This window comes from Hemibagrus wyckioides, linkage group LG15 (genome assembly GCF_019097595.1).
Source record: "Hemibagrus wyckioides isolate EC202008001 linkage group LG15, SWU_Hwy_1.0, whole genome shotgun sequence".
Classification (NCBI taxonomy): domain Eukaryota; kingdom Metazoa; phylum Chordata; class Actinopteri; order Siluriformes; family Bagridae; genus Hemibagrus; species Hemibagrus wyckioides.
The window spans coordinates 16,044,333-16,065,360 of record NC_080724.1 but is presented as its reverse complement, the minus strand read 5'-3'; the positions used below and the strand labels follow the sequence as shown (position 1 = coordinate 16,065,360).

Sequence of the window (21,028 nt, the reverse complement as noted above, 5' to 3'; positions counted from 1 at the left end):
TTTGCACACTGGCATTTCTGTGTTGTTCTATAAACCTTTAAAAAATGTGTGATATTGATATCTGACACTGGATCAGTTCCCTTTTTTGCAAATGCTGTAATAACTACATGCTGACCACTAATAAACTGTTACATTTCAAAAAAAGCCTACTTGGTTTATTCCTTCTCTGGTACAGAATAAATAATAGAAGAACATCTAGATCGAGAATACACAAAACATTGAGTCTTACATCAAATCCTCAGCAGGTCTCCTCTGCAATATAAGACGCATGAGCGTGGCAGGGAGGTGTTGCATATCAGGTTTAACTGAGCTCTATAGAAACCTCAGATCCATAGCTACTGCTCGATGTTTACCAAATGATCTATAAAACACAGAAGTTCAGATTGGGATATTTTTTTCCTGCCTTCTCAAAACACCATTTTTAATCGATTGTATTGCAGTTTCTATTTTTTTTAATCATCTGTTCCAATCTACAGAAAGCCTTTATTACCACCAGTCGGAGAGGTTAGACTTGTTAATTAACACGTAAGCTCGGATAAAGGGCTTGAGAATGATTAACATGCATGAGAAGAATTGAGCTTAAGTATTTATGCGCACACCTACAAGGTGCAAAAACAAGGAAGGTGTGTCTAATTAAACTGTCAGTAAGATTACACAGTGTGTACAACCACAAATATGCTGCAGCACCTGATACACTCATACCACAGTGATATCAAGTACCAGGTCAGATTTTTTTCCCCATTGATGGACAGGGTGGAGAATTTGTATAGAAACTGATGTGGCTTGTAATTAATAAACTAACAATTGTGGGTTGATTAAAGTATAAAACATGTCTGGGTGTGCTGTTAAAGTTCACCCTGAAGCAGCTTCAGGCTTGAGAAGGGCTGCTGGGGGAACATCTTTTAACTGTAGCAGAACTTTTAAAAAGCAAAACATAAAAAGTGTGAAAGATGAACACAATTTGCTGCCGTGTTTGTGCGTGTTAGAATAGTGACCGGTCATTTACCATGATGTCGACCTTTTTCATCAACCAGCATAGAGCATCCAGCATACCACCAGCATACAGCATCAGCATACAGAGAGGAGGTGCAACATCTAACAGCCTGGTGCAGAGCCAACAACCTCTCCCTGAACGTCGACAAGACCAAAGAGATGGTTGTTGACTTCAGGAGAGCACAGTGTGACCATTCTCCGCTGTCCATCGATGGCTCCTCTGTGGAGATCGTCAAGAGCATCAAATTCCTTGGTGTCCATCTGGCGGAGAACTTCACCTGGTCACTCAACACCAGCTCCATCACCAAGAAAGCCCAGCAGCGCCTCTACTTCCTGAGGAGGCTGAGTAAAGCCCATCTCCCTTCCCCCATCCTGACTGTGTTCTACAGAGGGACCATCGAGAGCGTCCTGAGCAGCTGCATCACTGCCTGGTTTGGGAACTGCACCGTCTCAGATCGCAAGACCCTTCAGGGGATAGTGAGGACAGCTGAGAAGATCATCGGAGTCTCTCTCCCCTCTATCACAGACATTTACACCGCATGCTGCATCCGCAAAGCCAACAGCATTGTGGCTGACCCCACACACCCCTCACACACACTCTTCACCCTCCTGCCATCTGGAAAGAGGTACCGGAGCATTCGGGCCCTCACAACCAGACTGTGTAACAGTTTCTTTCCTCAAGCCATTAGGCTCCTCAACACCCGGGACTAAACTGTTCTACACTCTCACACACACACACACACTCTCACTCAGGACTGAACTGTTCTACACTCTCACACACACTCTCACTCAGGACTGAACTGTTCTACACTCTCACACACACTCTCACTCAGGACTGAACTGTTCTACACTCTCACACACACTCTCACTCAGGACTGAACTGTTCTACACTCTCACACACACTCTCACTCAGGACTGAACTGTTCTACACTCTCACACACACACACACACTCTCACTCAGGACTGAGCTGTATACTAACTCTCTGTCTCTCACACACAGATACACACACTCTCTCTTGACTGTGTGGATGCACACACACACACACAATTTATACTGTTCATTACTTACTGCACTACCTCTACCTGTCATCCGCTGCTATAGTTATATTTATGTTTATTCTATTTGCACTACCTCAACCGCTGCTGTGTATTTTTGCACAATATTTTTGCACAATACTTTTTTTTTCTACATCATTTCACTTTATCTATTTTATTTCACTTACATTCCAGTACACGTTCTTTTATTTCTTTTCAGCGCTAAGTGTCCTGTGTTCTTTTGTGTTGTCTTTATTGTATTTATTGTCTTTTTTGCACTGTCTTGTCTATGCTCTGTTTGCACCTAGCTGCACACTGTGCACTTTACGTGGCTAAGACAAACTTCTGTCCTAGCTCTGTGGTGTTGTTTGTTGTTTTGTATTGGACTTGTTGTTGTAGGTTTATGTAGCACCAGGTCCTGGAGAAACGTTGTTTCATTTCACTATGTACTGCGCCAGCTGTATGTGGTTGAAATGACAATAAAAGCTTCTTGAATCTTGAATCTTGAATCTTGAATCTTCATGGTGATTTACTGCTTCAGACCACAAATATGCAGCTGCTCCTGTGAATTAGCTATAGTATGTGGACTACTGAATATCACACCCATAGTATATGTGGCACTTCTCCCACATATTTGCCACGAAGTTAGAAAGACACAATTTTCTATATTGTCTTTGTATGTTGTAGCATTAAGGAAAGCACGGTGGCTTATTGGTTAGCACTGTTTCCTCATAGCAAGACGGTCCTGGGTTCAAATCCCGGGTTTGAACAGGCAGGGGCCTTTCAGTGTGGAGTTTGCATGTTGTGCCTGCATGGGTTTACTCTGGTTTCCTCCCATAGTCCAAAAACATGTACATTAGGTTGATTGGTAATTCTAAATTGCCTGTGTGTGTGTCTATATGTGTGGCCCTGTGATGGACTGGTGACCTGTCCAGGGTGTACCCCTGCCTTTTGCCCAATGTGTGCTGGGATAGGATCCAGCAGATCCCTGTGAATCTAATTAGGAATAAAGTGGGTATAGACAATGGATGTTGTAGCAAAGTGGTTGTGGCTTCTGCTCGGTTGGAATGAAAACCTGCACCCACACGGCCCTTTGTGGATCCGGTTTGACACCTATGCCCCAACTGTTCCAGCATGACAATGTCCCTGTGCACAAAGCGAAGACATGATTTGTCTCTCTTTTTTTTTAAATAATTTTTGAAGGTTATAACCTGTAAACAAAATGTAAAGTTGGTGCATTACCTATTATTGTTACAAAGGGCTGAAACTAAGAAAAATATTAGCTAGACTATCTGCTTACAGAAAACTTATAACCATATAAACAATTACACACGCCGCTTGTTTGTGTTCACTACAGGAAATTCCACTTCTAGCAACAAGCCCACTGTAACAGTTACTACAGTAATATTTAGAGACATCAGCAGCTGACATGACGAATGATACATTTTCACGAATATAACTTGTATAACGACTATAACGAATATGAAAGCTTGTAAAATAAAGGTGAAAATGAAGAAGAGAAGGTCAATCTTAACGAATACACCTTTCGAGGTCAAATTTCAGGATGAGTGCACTGTCAGAAAAAAAGCGTATCGCAGAGGTACAATTTTGTTCTTAGTGGAAATTTAATGGTACCTTTAAAGGTATACAATATGTCTTTAGGGTACAATTATGTTGCCAAAATGAGTTATAAAGGTATGACTAGAGGTACAAAATTGGACCCTTCAAGGTACCACCCCAGCGACGGCCACTTGTACCCTAAAAGGTACAGTTTTGTACCTTTATTTCTGAGAGTGTGATATAGAATGCGATAGTGAATTAACACCTTCTCACCAACCAATGATCCTTCGATGTCTGTAACAAGATGCTGGAGATCTTCTACCAGTCTGTGGTGGCGAGTGCCATTTACTGTGTGTTGTGGTCTGCTGAGGGGTCAGCATCAGCGCCAGGGATGCTAGCAGGATTAACAAGCTAATTCGCAAGGCTCGTTTGAGTCAGTGAGGATCAGGAGGTCACTGAACAAACTGCTCTCTATCATAGACGGTCCGTCTTACCCACCCCACAACACACTACAGAGTCAGAGGAGCTCATTCTCCGAAAGACTTCAGATTTGTTATCAGAGAACGCTACAGGAGATCATTCATTCCATTCACAATAACATTATACAATAGCTAGCCTGTGTGTGACAGGTGATAACTCTCTCACACTGCACTACTACAACTAACACTTCTACACTCAAAATGTTCTTCATATTTATTATATACCGCCAGTTTGCACATTTGTACTGTACTGTAATGTGAATACTGATCTAAACATGGTTAAGTCCACAACTGTGTTTCATATCTGCACTGCTACGTTTAATTTAACTTATTGTATTGTATATTTAAGGTTTTCTTTCCTGTCCCACGCTCCTATATCATTGATTATTTTTCTATAAAAGCACACCCTTTCATGTTTGTGAAATACAGATAACTGTATACACATTCATTTACTGGGTACAGCAAAACAAACATGCAACTTAAACCTTACCTGTGAACTGCAGACAGACTAATATGGACATGTCCACAGCAGATTCCATCAAGACTTTGTACTGTATATACAATTTGCAGTCAAAAAGTGGTCTAAATGTTTAGAGTACAGTGGTAAATCGGTCCTCGACCACCCCTGTGTTCGAATTCTCGGTATTTGATTTGAATTTTCGAGTCAATTTGACCTCGGTGTACGAAAATATTTTCTGTGTACGACTCGACCATCAGGAACGCCGGTTCTTGTTTCATACAGGATTGCAACGAATATCAACATTCCGAACAAAATCCAAACAAATGTTAATGTGAACTGTATTTTCGACACAAATTTTTCGAAATTATTTTTCTGTGTTCGACCCGACCTGAAAAGAAATATTGTGACCGTACACGCTTTCCATGCGGCGTACCCTGGCATAGACAATAGAGATGACGCAGTTTACGCGCGTCATCTGTTCTGAAAGCATCATCTGTGAGTGCTTGTGTTATAACCCCACGCTATCTTTTGTGGTATAATTTCAGTAGCCATGTATCCGAAAAAGGGGAAATCAGGCATCACTTGCAAAGAGGAAAGGTGTGAGATCAACCATCGAGTTGAAACAGATTAGTTCGTTTTACATTACTAAAAAAATAATTCAGTTTTCAAACCAAATCAGTATTCGACCAGACTTTTGGAACAAATTAAGGTCGAACACCGAGGTACCACTGTACTGAAAAACAAAATACGTTTCGTGTTCTCATAAAATAAATCAAATACTGTAATATAAATAATGTCCACCAGGGGACACAATTAAACCATGGTGTTTGTAAAACTGTGCAAACACTCTACATGCATAAATAATTCAACAAAAGTTTACACACAAAGCTCAATTCTGATTGGTAATCCAATAGTCAGTAATAAAAAAGTGGGCGTGGCTCACCGTCCCGCCCACTCTCTCGGAAACTCGGACCAGTTTTGTGACCAACATATCCACAATAGTAAATTAAACCAAAGTGAATCAGCCAATCAGTTGAGGCACGACGTCATATGGCTCGCCACGAAAACTCATGCTAACACACAGTTTTCTCCATTTTCTCCCTTTTTATTATTTTACAGCAGAAAGAATATAAAGCATTCAGAAAACATCTTTCATATTTTAAGGGCAATTCAAAACATTTTGCATGGCTTCAGCAGCTGAGTTCTCTTTTTTTTTTTAACATATCCATCATTTCAGTGACGGTTTAACATGCAGTTACAAAAATAAAACTTACATAAGGGGTAGGGAGAAACGAAAGGGGAAAAAACATCTGTATTACACAAAGTTTTAAAAATAAATGAACGGTTGAACAGATTGGGAGGGGGGAAGGAGGAGGACAAAGGCTACATAGCAAGGAAAGACAGCTAGAGAGGAGAGAAAAAGAGCTCTATCACTAGTTACACATGCAAAGTGTCAAGGCCCCGGTGGCCTAGAATAAAAGCAGGGCCGCTATTTTTCTGGGTTTTTTGGGAATGATGAAAACGTGCAGGTCTGTAAAAGATGTCCTATAACTGCTGTCCATAAACTAGGCCTACTGAACACTAATCTCACACCAGCCTATCGGCATTTGCATAAGTGTAAGTTTGCATGTGTCCAATTGTTTTTTTTTTGTTTTGTTTTTTATTTATTTATTTTTTATCTCCGTAAGATTTGCAGGTCTCAACTTCATAAAACATGTTTATTGCTCTATGTCCACAAGTGGAAAGTTTTGTGAGACAGATTTCGGCTCGGTTACCTCGATGTGCCTTTTTTTTTTTTGAGGATGGGTGCAGAAAAGGAGGAAAGGTAGTTTCAATAATGAGTAAAGAATAATACTAACTCTAAGATAGATGCCCTGTGAGCTGAACATGAGACCATGTCTGGGCTGTGACGATCATCTGTAAGCATTTCAGGAGAATCTTACGCCCTGTGAGTCCATGGTCCATCTGACACCTCTGAAGCACCCTACAGCTCGACGGTGAAATAAAAGGGGAAATCTATTATATTAGAAATGAGGTCAATACTGTTATTTATTATTTATTACCTTGTACTTTTTTTTATTTTTATTTTTTCAAAATTCATACTCTATATCTATCAATGGCAGTGTTTCAGTCTGAAATGTAAGCACATACAGGACTGTAGCTCACACACCAACTATTATATCTCCACTACCCTGGGATGCCTTTCTTCCTACTGTCGTTTTTTGTGTTTTGCTAGGGCTTTTTCGGGGACAGTGGTTATTTCTATGGTACACAAAAAACAAATTGTATGTTTCAATAAAAACGAACAGCATGGAATAATCAAAATCACAGTAAGTTGATCAGGACTCGGCTCTGGCTCATTTTCCCAGTAAGCAGCAGCTGATTCTCCAGTGACCTGCTCCACTTCCCCCTCCCCAGTTTTGGCACCCTGAGTAAAAATACAAAAAGTGAGGCTAACTTGTCACTAACGCTAGGAGATTCACTCTAGAGGTCGCGGTTATCCACTGCCTGCAAAGTACAACGCACGTTCTGACCCGGTTTCGTATTTATATATGTATATATGTATATATAGGACACATCACTGTTATGTGCATGCGTAAAAGTGGCGTGAAGATATGGACATCAACGGCTGACTTGTTGACGTGACTGAACGCAATAAGAAACTATTAAAACCTTGGTTGAGAAATGTGTGTGCCACTCGAGTAAATGTGAATACTGATCAATCCTATACACGTCTGCTCTCCCTTTCATCACCTCTGTACCCTCCAAGGTTGTATGAGCTACTAAACCAGCATTGCTTTATAGAACATTATTTCTTCCTCAACTCTATCTGTCTAACAAATCTACAAAAATAAGCATGCTCTGGGTGTGCTTTAGTCACCCGGTTATCTATGTTTCCCATGCAAGCATAATAAGACCTTCTCATGTGGCTCCAGCAGTGCAATAGCAGACATCCTCAACTGCTTTCATAATGGATGAATGAATGAATGAATGAATGCAAGGCAATAGCCACTGGACTGTGTGTGCAATCCTGACTGGCAGTTCCAACAGGCTTTAAATACAAACTGAGCTTCCTGCTATATTGACAGAACATACTGGAAGAAAACATACAGAAAACATACAGAAAAAATAATCAGCATGACGAAGTGTCACTTTTACATTATCCAAATAGTCAGTTAGTCCAGTTTGTTACATTGCATGCTGAGTGAAATTTGCTGCTGTGATTAGGCACTTCCCACATGAACACTCTGAACAGTTCACACTTTGAAAGATATTAAAAACAACAACAACAACAACAACAACAACAACAAAAACAACAAAATACATACAGTCGTAGAAAACGAACCACATTATGGCACCACTTAAACAGTGAATTTGAAACGAATGGAAAAGTAATAGACTCATGACCTTATTTAAAAATCCATTTGTGTGCCATTATTTTCATTTTCAGCTTATTTCCAGCGCTGCCCGTTTACGGTTTTGGACCCTAATTAAAACGCTCAGGAAGTGATGCGCCTCCAAAGCCGCTAGAAAACGACATAAGCTACTTTACTGCCTAAATGTGCAAACAGCTGGCTCAGTGCCAAAAGCTCAACATCGGGCCAAGCGTTCCTTCTCATTATCCTGTTACGTCGTTGTTATTAGCACCAAAATGTCCAGTCACGTCATGCAGGAAAGACTCTTTAACCGTCGCCCCCTTGTTCTGTCAGTGTTGCGTTTTTTAAAATTGAAAAATGAGCAGCCTTTTCAATATAATATATAACATGGTGGCTTCGTATACAGATGGTCGCAAACATAGACAAGAATTAAAATGTCTTCGTGTTCTGAATTTACAATATGAGAAACAATAGAAATGTGGGAGACTAAAAGGCTACTTATGAAATCCTCTCCTCTCTGTGGCACTTCTTCTTCTATTCACCGGTCAGTGGGGATGAAGTGATGAATGTTAATGTGCTCCCATTTCACTGCTTTGTCTTCTGCTCAGCGAGGATGAACATAGTATTTCTCATTAAGCAGTTAGCATTCACTTTACTTTGGCACCAGTGGAGAAAAAGTCTCTTGGTAGCCCGTGAATAAACCCGATGTAAACGTAACCATTGTTGTCTAATGATAATGCTTGTTGTTTTCATCTACCTCATAAGTATGGTATTTTTCATATTTGCAATAAGGTCATGCTTTAGCAAAATGTTCTTCTCAAGAACATTCAAAAGTAAAATAAAATATTCTTATAGTGAAAGTTTTACAGAGCATAGCCACTAATGCTGTTTTTCTTTTTTTTTTTTTAAATCACCTTTTTGTTTTCTGTATCTTTGTATTTTCATGCACGTAGCTCATCTTATCCCAGAGTATTTACAATATGTACAAACAATACAACCATACTTATTAGGCATTCAAACAAAACTATACAAATATTCAGATTTCGACTTCCTGTTTTGACCCCTTATAATGAATAAAATAATATATTTCTAAAATACAGTCCTGTTCAGATAAATGTTTTTTACTTCACATACTGTCCCTTCCACTTTCTTTATGTACAGAAACCGCTCGGTCGTCAAAAATATGGATTTTTCCAACCCTCGCTGAAAGGGCTTGCTTAGGGACCCTTCAGAGAATCTCTAAGATATCAAGGCAATGTCTGTGAGCTTTCCTTTAAAGGCCTAAAGAGCCAATGGAGGTCATTTGAACAGAATAAGAGCATCATCAGTGACTACTACTAACCAAAACGAGGCAACATTTTTCTCCAAAAACATTCACATAATGAAAAGGTCCATAGCAAATCACCCAATAGGAACATCATCAATTTTCAGTACATTCACTGGGGAATAAAAATAAATGGACTGCCATAATTTTTTCGTTCCCAGACACATGGTAGTTTTATATTTGCACTGGTCCAATTCAAGCACACATTACTATGGGATTTAAAAGGATGAATAACATTAACTGAAATGTTAGAGATCCTTTTTTTAGCCTCACCACCACTTCAACCTACTGCCCCACCTCGTCACTAATATGATGGGCTCCTTATAATATAATTAAGGGAATTCTCATCAAATATACTGGATATAAATGGATTTTTCCCCCACATGTTTTCATATGCCTCGCAATATTACTACGCATTAGATTTCTCATTTAAACAACGTGCTAAGATTCACGCCAGGTCCTGCCATTGATTTCATATTTCTTCTGCACTGATACCATATTTTTTCCAGTCTTTCCACCTGTTCTTCTTCTTCTTCTTCCTCTCTCTGTGATCCTCTGAAGAGTCGCACTTGTTCCAACATCCTGTCCTTTTCGATGCGCTTCAAAATAACAAACCGAATCCATGAAAAAGTGCAAAAAATGCCACGAAGCAAATGTTCTTCCTCCAATCACACCCTCGCTTTGAGTTTTTTGTTTTGTTTTTTTAATCCACTCTTATAGTCAGCTCTTTCTCTTATAAAAGAAAGACAGAAGGAAGATAGAGATATGAAAAAGTGGTGTTGTATAATAGCAGAAGTCTGTGTAGTTCTGTATAGAGTCATACTCTTCCCGCTTGAATTCTCTTTTTTTTTTCCCCTCTTGTAAAAGGTCTGGTTGAAACAGAAAAGAAAACAGGTAAAAGAAGTCTGGAGAGGGACGTCACATTGTGAGGGGGTTCTTCTGGATATTCTCATGTTCCCTGGCCTTTCTCAATTCTCTCACTCTGTAAAAGAAAAACAACAGACGCCAGGTTAACAGAGACAGGATAGAAGGGAAAGTGCGACAAACTGATATGAGAGGAGACATGTCAGTGGGATATGGTTAAGAAAAGCACTCGGACTGGATTGCGGAGAAAAAAAGCCTGGAAGTCTAAAATTGTGGAACTGATATATAATGAACAGCTATTTTTCACAATAATAATACTAATAATGATACTACCACTACTACTAGTAATAATAATAAAGTGCCATATTCAGTTCAGGCAACTTGTCCCATTTTTTTCAAGCTTCACCTTGCAAATTTCATCTCGAACCTGATATATGGGACGTACTTAAAATAGTCTGCACATTTCATTTGATTCATAGATCCATGGTGAAAGTCCTCTTTTCCACCCGTCATTCATACCAGGATGAAGCTATCTGCTCAGATTTGAGCGCACAGCCAATTCCCCTCGGGTCTCACAAATAAACTGCATAATTTACTCCAACACTATGGGCTCGGCACAGAGCAGTTCTGCTGATCTCGTTAATTGTGGGATGATCTTTCACAATACATTGATCACGAGAGAGATAGAGAAAGACAGAGAGAGAGAGAGAGAGAGAGAGAGAGACTTCCCACCGGCACATACTGTAATAACACCTTATGAGATATGAGTTGTTCATTAGCCAAAATACGGATGCTAGCCAGACAGCCAGCATATCACAGAGGAAGACTTCATGCCCCTTGGTAATGACACATCACTCTCAGCATGCCTGTCAGATAGCAAGGCCCATAATCATCCCATCATGCAACACAGGTAACAATCGTACACTCTTCATTGCTCATTCTTCATACATCCTCTCATCATAGCAGCACAGAGAAGAAGGCAGTCACATTTCTTAAGGGGACATAAGTGGGTGCTGATTCAGTGTGGTGGTGTCACGGTGGTTAGTTGTTCTTATTCTAAGCCTCACGGTCCATCTGTGCTTCCAGTCGGCAGCTGTCATGCAAGCAGGCATCAAGCAACAGTGATGAAAAGAAGAGGTACAGAGGGAAAAAAAGGGAAACTAGAGAAAAGAATGCCAGAGTGAGATATATTTAGATGATTAAGAGGAAGGTGTCAGTTGTGAGAGAGAGAAAGAAAGCAGGAGTAGAGAAAATCAGAGAGAGAGAGAGAAAGAGGAAGTGAAAAAGAGAGAGAGAGGGGGACGGTCTGGGTTGCTGAGGCTGCACTCACCCGCTTGAACAGTCTATGGTCCATCAAGGGGCTTCGCATTAACAGCAAAACAACACCACACAGCTATTAGCACATATTATGTAATGTAGTATGAAGTACAGGGAAAGAGAAGAAACCAAATGGAGGGGAATAAGGGGTGGGAGGGGTTGGGGTGTATGTGTGTGTGTGGGGGGGGTTGTTGTGTCCGATCTTGTTTCACACCATCTAAAGCTTCTGTTAAATATGACTGTCCCTTGTTTCAATATGTTCCTCCATTTATAAAGTGACAGATGATTGTAACACACTGTTATGGCTCTAGTGGTAGCACATGTCCTGTTTTGTCAGTGATTCATGTGGCTAGTCAGCTACACCTTTGCTGGCGAACAGTCTAGATTATTCTATCAATCTGTGCGTCTGAGACAATATATATTATGTTCCAAATGCTTGTTTATAGATGGTTAATATAACACGCATACAGTGAAGAGGGTTTTATAAAATTGCTGTATAAAAGTCTGAGGGACCTGCAAGGAAATGCTGTAAAGTGTTTCAAAGAGTTGTAAAGATGCCTGAAAATACTGAAATCAAACGTTTCTACATATAAAAATACTATGAAGAGCGGTATCTTTGTTTAGGATCCTAAACAGTGGTGTGTTACTTAATACGTTGTTTTCTTTATTGACATATGACCATGTTTCTGTAACAGTTGTTGGAAAAATAATAGTATAATATAAGATGTAATCTTATAATGTTAGAATATAAAACACTTTTGTAAAGTCATAAAGTCATCATCGATAACAAAACTTGTACTAGAAAATTGTTACACTTTCGCACAGTACTATATGTTTAATAATAATAATAATAATAATAATAATAATAATTATTATTATTATTATTATTAGCATATATTACATTACAGTGGAATTATTTTCTTAGCATTTTCCAGCTTTTTTGGGGGGACAAGGCACAGGGTCAGCCACAGTATGGTGCCCCTGGGGTGGGGACGGTTGAGGGCCCTGCTTAGGGGCCCAGAAGTGGCAGCTTGGTGATTCTTCCAATCACCAACCCAGAGTCTTAACTACTTGAGCCACAACTGCCCCAATTAACAATGTTTCAAATAACATTGTTTTTTGCAGTAAGTGTGCCATATTGATGCTCATAAAAGGGCAAGACAAGTCAAATAAGCAAATCCCTTAGTTCATTTAATCACATTTTATTACTGCAACTATGAAAAACTAGCTATATTTGGAGGAATGTTTATGGAACAGCCTGTAAAATACAGGAGACTGCAGGAGGAGGAAAGGTAGGTAGATAGATCAATTTTATAAGATGAAATTCAATAGAAGTGTCATAGAGGTATTTTAAAGCAACCTTATATGTAGGTTAATACTGGTTGACGGTAGGATGTGCCCTAAATGATTAAATAGCAAATTTATGCCATCACCGCTTTTACTACTGTCTGGCATCCAGCCGAAATGCATGAGCCACTGTGTCGTGCTTATCAATATGACTATACAGATTGCACAGTGATTTATTCAGCATATTTCCTCATCTTCCTTCTCCTGAAATGACTTCCTGGCTGTGCCACTGATGTGGAGTGCAGGGTGTTGCCACCAGGGGACAGCGTGGCAGTAGAAGATTACCTGTGGCGGCAGCGGCGGAGGTATCGCATGATCTTGCGGGCAGCCTGCTCCTGTCTCTTAGTGAGCAAACTACTTCTGAAACAAAATAAATTACAGTTAGAAAAACCCTTAGTGTAAAAAAAATGAAAAAATCACAAAATACAAATCACATGATTCCGAAATTTATACTGCATCTGTACCTGGGTTCCTAACCCTGGTCCTGGATTTACCCTTTAGTGTTTTTCACCAGCGGCTTTAAGTAATTAGCTGATTAACTTTCCTTCCTGAGTTGAAGTGGGATTGTTAGAGCAGGGAAAGAACTAAAATGTGCAGGATAGTGGGTACTCCAAGACCAAACTATGCTAAGCAATGGGTTAAGGGTTAGGATTAGGGTTAGTTATATACATATGTAATGGTTTTCTATTCAGTCTAAAGTTTCTGACAAACCAAGTTGACTCTTGAAATTTGGCCTTGTTTGGCAAAAGAGAGAGCGTAGGGTATTTGTGCAGGCTAAGAGAAGCCAAAGCAAACAAGGGACAGTCTTAAAAAGAGAACACTTCTGCTTAGACTAGCTGTATTTTTCTATGCAAAATGGTCAAGCCAGTTTTTTGGGGGTAAATGCATATTTTCACTTAAGATAACATAAAGTGATCCTCAGTCTGTCCAGTTCCATGCTATTCTTTAACATGTTACTGTGTCATGGCCCTAATACTAAACTGAGAGTGTCTACCTGAGCTTGTGCTGCACCAGGGCTGAGGTGGCTGTGCGTCTGTGAGGCCGGAGTTGCCGGAACTCTCTGTAGCTGCGGTAGTATTGCTGGATCAGCACAGCTGCCCGTCGACTCTGCTGGAACTTTTTCTGCACATGGTAACTCCGGAACTTACTCTGGATAAGGATGGCAGCCTGCGTCATCTTCTTATAAAGTGCATACTGCCACAAAACAGAGGGATTATAGAGTCAGTGTGGAGGACAAGGTGAAACTTTTCTCACAGAATATTTATAGTAGTGTCTAGTGTTCTTTTGGATGAAGGAGTTTGTTACCTTCAATGCTATCCATGTTAGCTTGGAAAAGAACAGAAAATTGGCCTGAGATTAGATATAGGTGGGCTTGAGGGTATTTGTGATGATGGTTTTTAGGATGTGAGAAAGATGCCAAGTACTCTTGCGAGGGAGAAAGACTCATATAGCAACTGATTTGTACAGGTTTTCCAGTAGGTTTGCATGTTTTTTTACACGTGACAGTTAGTAGTGACACGGCTTACCTGTTTGTATTTTCTATAACAGCGCTGAATGACAGCAGCTGCTACTTCCTGCTGCTCACGCAGTGGGCGTTCCTGCAGGAGAGCAGAGCAGGAGATTAGAGCTGAAAATGGTCCATTGCCTGCAGGCAGAGACAGGCACTGTACCACTAAGTGAAACAGGGAGAGAGATAGAGGAAAAGGGAGAAAATGGAGAGAGAGAGAGAGAGAGAGAGAGAGCAGCAGGAGGGAAGCAGGTGCAGTAGGCACGGGGTGAGGGTCGAGTTAACCACAACCCCACTGCTCTGTTTCAGCTGCCAGAACTGCCTGAGCAGCATGTGTGTGTTTGTGCCAGGAGCCCATGTGTGCAATGGAAACTCATTACAGGCAGCCATAGGAGGCAGCACACTTCATGGACATGGAGATACAAAGAAAGAAAGACAAAGAGATTGCAATGCATATGCTCCTATAAGCCAGGCCATGCACTGGTTTAGCCACCTTTCCATGCTGAAGTCACAAGGACATGAACCTGTTAAGAAAACGACTAACTAAAGACCAGATATCGGATAAAAGGACGATGATGCAGGACTGCTTGTCAAAACCTCACCTATCAATTCCCAGCACTGATATATCACAAAAACGGATGTGTACCTTGTACTTGCGGAAGGCGCTCTGTACCAGCCGAGCCGCCTCGTACAGCTCCCTCTGCTCTAGGTCGGTAAGGGTGAGCTGTGACAGCTCGCGCTCCATCTTGCTGTTGGAAGCATTCAGGAACTCGGTCCAGTTGGCCGGGGAGGGCAGGGCACCCCTCTCAAATGGACTGTCAGACTGAGGGGAACCGTCTGGACTCAGACCCGGGTTGGGGGTAAGGGGTTCACTATATAGAGACCTACACACACACACACACATTCTTATTAATAAGCATAGATGAATATATGTATATCATTTCACATTGCTTATCATAAATTATGTACTACAATTTACATACAGTAACAACATTATTCATCCGTTGTGTAACTACATTAAAACAACATCTATCATAAAAGTGACATTTACAGCAAACACTTATTGGAGTCGCTCCTTTTCTGTGGTTGAATTTCAAATTCAGTTCCTCTCCCTTCTGGACCAGCAGGGCAGTTTCCTTCCAGAACTAATGAACTTTCCCTGTGTGCACATTTTTTCTCATTTTTCTTGTTCCGCTGACTTCATGTGTAGTAAAATGTGAAAATGCCCCTCTTTCTCATTCTCATCTTCCAGAGAAAACGGAAGAAGCAGAATCGAGACAAAAATAACTGATCAAAAATCTATGCCAAAGATTTCATGGATTTAGTCACATTTGTTCCACCAATTTTAGTACTGATTTATGATATTCACCAGTGGCTCAGAGGGAACACACAGGATATATTGTATGTGCTGGTGTACAGCAGTATGATGGTTTGTACTTAGAGGAATTAATATCATAACATTATAACTTATTCATCCATGTTGGAGGTTTAACTGCATATGACCAATCCCTTGATTGGCTAGCAAAGCATCTTCAACAAGAACTAACATGACCTAACTTCAGCATCATTTCAATTGAGAAGTGGGAAGGCTATGAAAGAACTGCAATCTGTTCATCAGAAGTGCAGCGTGGAGTGTATTGGGCAACTACTGTGTCTGTATGGCCTGCTAGGAAAAGGAAAGATGAGCTCCTCTGTGGCCCAATCAAAGGAAGATCTGTAGCTAAGTGCAGAGCTCAGTAAAGAACAGTACTATTGCTGTAAATATATAGACAAACCTTTATATAGGCTGTGGCTAACAGTGCTTACAGCACGAGCGGTGCTAACAGCGCTAGCAGTGCTAACCAAGCTAGCAGTGCTTATGGCAGCATGCATGTGGAGTGTGCCAGAGTGGAAACGCTTTCATCACGATGTGAGGATGGCTTTCAGGAGAGCGAACATCAGAAAGGCAGCAGGTCCAGACGGCATCTCTGGTCGGGTCCTGTGAGCCTGCTCTGTCCAGTTAGCACTTGTGTTCAGTGACATATTCAACCTCTCCCTGGCACAATCGGTAATTCCCACATGCTGTAAACAGTCCATTATTGTTTCTGTCCCAATGAAACCCCAGCCCTCCTGCCTCAGTGATTATTGCCCAGTAGCCCTGACCTCAGTTGTGATGAAGTGCCCTGAAAGGCTGGACAGAGGCTTTTCATTCCCTGACACCCTGGAGACCCAGTTCACATAGCGTCCTTATCGTTTAAATGATGAGGCCATCACACACCTCCTACACACAGCCCTGAGCCATCTGGACACCAGGAAGGGAAATTATGTTCAACTGCTGTTTGCTGACTACAGATCAGCATTTAACAATATAATTCCATCCAAACTTACCACCAAGTTGGAAGACTTAACTTATGTCAGTGGATCTCCAGCTCCCTAACAGGCAAACCACAAGAACTATGGGTGGGCAGAAAAGTCACCACCAAATCGAGTGCCTGTTATGTTTTTTAATGTATCAAAACTAGTAAGTGGCTGGATTAGAGAGCACTAGAGTGCACCAGTTCCATAAGGAGCTCTTTCATGGATGCATGACATGACATGACAGTGGAATGACATCAATTCAAATTCAATTTGAACTTTGGGCTAGCTCTCGGGACATGCAAGTCGACCTAGAGCCACTGCGACAGCAAGGCCTACGTGCATTACATCACGTAGATGATTGTGACAAGACACACAAAGGAATAGTGACAGAAATATGAGCACTGACCCTGAGGTGGTGAACCAATGTATTTTCCTTCAGGGCATGCCCTTAGGAGTTCTCCCAAGGTTCAATATCAGCATATCAGTGTTCTGTATGGGCTAGTGCTGTAACATTTACAGGAACTCCTAAAGGGGTCACATGTGTTTAAAGTGCAGACAGACAAGGCTACAGTGGTGTTTAACATCAACCTCCATGAAATGGGCAGATGCACACCTTCTGTTTTGGGTGGCTTCCTACCTACCAGGCTGCTGCAATCAGACAACAGATGCACCGTCTCGCAGCACGTCTGTCTAGAGGTTAGTGAATTCTCAGAGAGGAGGCTCAGATCATTTAGAAAGCCAGACAGTCACCCCAAAGTTCAGTACGGTTCATGAACAGGATGGATGGAGACAGACGTTCTGAGTCAGGATGTCCTCCTAATAAACTGGTAAATGTAAGACTATACCTTACCATGTTTAAACAATAATCTGTGTGCTGCAACTGCTACCCATTCAGGCCAAAAAGACCACAGTTTCCAGTGTTAAAGCAGAAGCCGTGAGACAAAAAGACAATTTTGCAGCAGAGGAATGTTTAAAGTTAAAAATGCCATGCATCTGGGTCACTTGGGTTGATGAGATTGCCAAAGAAGGAAAAGAGAGAAAGAGCCGCAGCTATTGATGGACTATACACGGTGGATCATGAGATGTCAACATTACTATTAGTACTTGGCAAGGAAACAAATTCTTGGGAAGCCTCCATTTGTTCCAGAAGGAAAATGTCCTGGTGGTCCTACATGTATAGTGAATATGCTTTGCATATGTTGTTAAAAGGAAGCCACTGATAATTTGCTCTAAATGTGCTTTGGGGCTTAAATAAATAATTAAAAAAAAAACCATTTATGCATGTTGGAGTTGCTAAATTATGCATTGTGTTGGTAAATTAAGTGTAATATATGTGTTAATATATGTAAGAGTAAAAAATGGCTACATTAAAAAAACAACCTAATCATACCCTTGGGTATATAAATACAAAAAGCAATTTGAAAAATAAAATAAAATAATGACAAAATTATAACCAACACCTTTATGCGATTCAACCACTTTATTCATACGACAGGCCCATTATTATTTAGATTAATTTGTTGTGATGAACCCGTTTTCTCCCCAGAGACTTCTCACCTCAGATGGATGATGCTGGGCAGCTGCTCCACATCTCCCAGGTAAGTAGCTAGCCAGCTCATAGTGCTGCTCAGGCCACTGCTTTCCAGAGGAACAGACTCCACAGCTGAAAAGTTCTCCCTCTTAATGCGCTCTGGTGTCGCCTCGATTATGTGCTCCGCCAAGGTCATCATGTTTGCCTGGCGGCAGCAAACAAACATGCAAACGAACTGTAGATTAATAAACTTTTACTTTTTATGTTTAGTTATAACTATATAAAGAAGTGGTTTGTCATTTCCCGGCCCTCTGCTGGCAGTGAACTGAATTGCCATTGCAATAAACAACTGCAATACTGACAAAAATTTTCCATTCCTTGAACCTACCCCACCCTCTCTGTTGAAACAACTTCATGTGTTGCCTTTTAAGAATAAAACAGCAGAGCTGGACAGCTGCTTCAGCTGGGGGGACTGGGAAATTGCAAATAAAAGATTGAAACGTAGAAAGAAAGCAAAAAGTCTGGGTTTAGTAATATACAATTATCTGTGTAAAAAATTTAATATTAATATTATTTGCTCAATTTGCATATTGATACACTCTTGGAAATATCCAGATGGGGGTTCCTTGGTACATCTGTGTAGAAACCTACAGCAGTGTTTCCCAATAAGCAGGGGTAAAGTAGAACCCCTGTGGATAGCTACAGGCTTTTAACGATTCGAGGTATCATCGATGAAGCTTTTTTCTGAATCTCATGTGCTCCTAACACACAGTTTAATTAGTACAGATCACTTTGTGCGTTGCTGTTGTGGCTGCTTTCAGTAATGAATAACCTTTGTAAAATAACAAAGTAACACACATTCGCACATGCGAAAATGTGTCATTGCCACTGCTGCTTTCAGGAATTAATAACCTTTGAAAAATAACACACACTCACACATACACAAACTCACACATAGCCACACACTCCTAAATCAATGTAACTCTAGTGCCACCACTGTGTTTGCTCTACACGACTGCCCTTATTCCCTCCTCCTTTCTCCGGCTCCGAGTGACAGAGATGAATGGAATTGGAGGAGCTCTTGGCCCTGAGGGTAGATCAATCGCTGGAGTTTATTATGTGGTGATACAGGTCTGAGGCAGTGTGCAAGGCCAGACTGACTGCTCTCTAATGCCGCCTTAGGCACATTAACACGATGGATGGGCAATCTATTGACTTAGTTTTCTTAGCGTGAGGCTTTATTTGGATAAAATCATATACATCTGTAGACTTGTGGATCGGACAAGTGGAAAGAGCAACCACAAAATCCTGGCTTACCTGCAAGTCTTCCATGTGTGAAAGGCAGTCCTGGTTCTCCAAGTCCTCCTTATAGGTGAGCAACTCGGTGTCCACCATCTCTCTGTCCGTCATGGTCATCATGCTAATGTTCTCTCCCCGCTGACGCAGCCTGGTCGCTAGCTTCTCCTTCCCTATGCTGCTTCCTCCAACTCCTCCAGATACTTTTCTGTACACCTCCCTGGAGCTCCACTTATGTCCCCCTGTGCGAAAGGAGCTCAGCTTTGCCTGTGAGATGCCACTGGTTTTGGTGCCTTCAGCAGCTGGGTTTTGCTCAGCACTGGGTGTATCTGACGGGAGAGTGTTTGGGCTGGTGGAGAGCTTGTGAAGCTGCTGGTGCTCCAGGCTCAAGGGAACCGAGACAGCTTTATTCGGCCGTGTCTGAGCCACTTCTGGGTTCGGTTTGTGTTTCTTAGCTGCAGGGAGATCCCGTTGGCACTCGCTGCTGTAGTAGCTGGAGGGCTCGGATCTGGGGCGTCTTAAGTCTAGACATGGGAGGAAAGCAGAGGAAAAAACGAGGTGGACTCTGTCAGGAGTGGCTCGTCTTTCAATTAAATTTGCTCTCTGATCTCTGTGGTGCTATTAGAGCTAATCGCAGGAAATGGGCTGTTAAAATTAGATTGTGCTACAAGTACCGTTCACCAAAGTGCTGCAATAATACACTAGCCACTGTACTGCTGTTAGGACCTTCCTAGAATGGATCCTGTTTAACACACCTATTTTCTGTGGATCATTTTCTGAGCTTACCAGGAGTGATGTTGCTGGAGGTATTGGTGGTAGCGGTGATGGGCGGACTGCTCTTGTGGCTGCTGGGGTTCACCATGCTGTCGTTGGTCCAGCTGACAATCCAGCTGTCAGAGGAGGGAGCATCAGGATTCGGAGAGAAAGTCATGTGGGTGGAGGGAGGCTGCTGCTGCTCCTCTCTTTGAAGTTGCTCCAGACATTCAGCCAGTTTGGTGTGTCCTCGAGAGCGGGCAATGGACAGAGGCAGGCGGCCCAGAGAGTCTGGGATGGTCAGAGCTCTGCGGTCCCATTTGTACAGAACCACGGCTGCTTCGAGGTGACCCAGAGCACAAGCCCACATCTACAGATGAGGAGCAGGAAATAATATAGTCAGCAAGGAGATCGTATCAATTTAAAATGTTATCCATGATATAAAAATTCAATGCTTGTTATGAGATCCAAGTAGAATTTTTTTTACCAAGGGTGTACAAGAGAAGTGGTCAACGTTAAGTGGGTCCACCTCAAGCTCCAGATCAATGCTGTCTGCATGCTTAGTGCTAGACAAAAAAAAAATCAATTAATTTAACATGTTGAAAGAAGGTTCATTCATCTTCATTAAGTGCTTTATATTGGACATGTTCATGGTGGATCCTATTCTGGGAAAACTGCATGGATGAGATGCCGGTCCACTGACAGGTACCATAAATACTCATTCACAAAAGAGACAATTTAGCATATCTAACCCATCTAACATACTGGCATGATTTTAGGTGGTGAGAGGTAAACAGTAATCAGAAAACCCAGAGGAAATCACATTCTGTTTCAAACTGACAGCAATC

General features: G+C 41.4%; 1 protein-coding gene across 17 annotated transcripts in view; it reads right to left on the bottom strand.

The window, feature by feature from the left end:
- Positions 1-5,621: 5,621 nt before the first annotated feature.
- Positions 5,622-21,028, bottom strand: part of camta1a (calmodulin binding transcription activator 1a) — a 407,198-nt gene continuing 391,791 nt past the window's right edge. For 7 of the 17 annotated variants that reach the window (XM_058410173.1, XM_058410180.1, XM_058410182.1 and 4 more), the window contains 11 exons: positions 20,668-20,746; positions 20,214-20,550; positions 19,449-19,951; positions 18,158-18,336; positions 14,910-15,147; positions 14,283-14,354; positions 14,062-14,082; positions 13,751-13,950; positions 13,042-13,116; positions 11,423-11,453; positions 5,622-10,210 (listed from right to left, as the gene is read on the bottom strand). In XM_058410173.1, coding sequence (XP_058266156.1) covers positions 10,178-10,210; positions 11,423-11,453; positions 13,042-13,116; positions 13,751-13,950; positions 14,062-14,082; positions 14,283-14,354; positions 14,910-15,147; positions 18,158-18,336; positions 19,449-19,951; positions 20,214-20,550; positions 20,668-20,746 — 1,768 coding nt within the window. In that variant the 3' untranslated portion in view covers positions 5,622-10,177. Of the gene's footprint in view, positions 10,211-11,399; positions 11,454-13,041; positions 13,117-13,750; positions 13,951-14,061; positions 14,083-14,282; positions 14,355-14,909; positions 15,148-18,157; positions 18,337-19,448; positions 19,952-20,213; positions 20,551-20,667; positions 20,747-21,028 lie in introns of all 17 variants that reach the window. The other 10 variants (XM_058410174.1, XM_058410181.1, XM_058410177.1 and 7 more) reach the window with 7 other exon arrangements.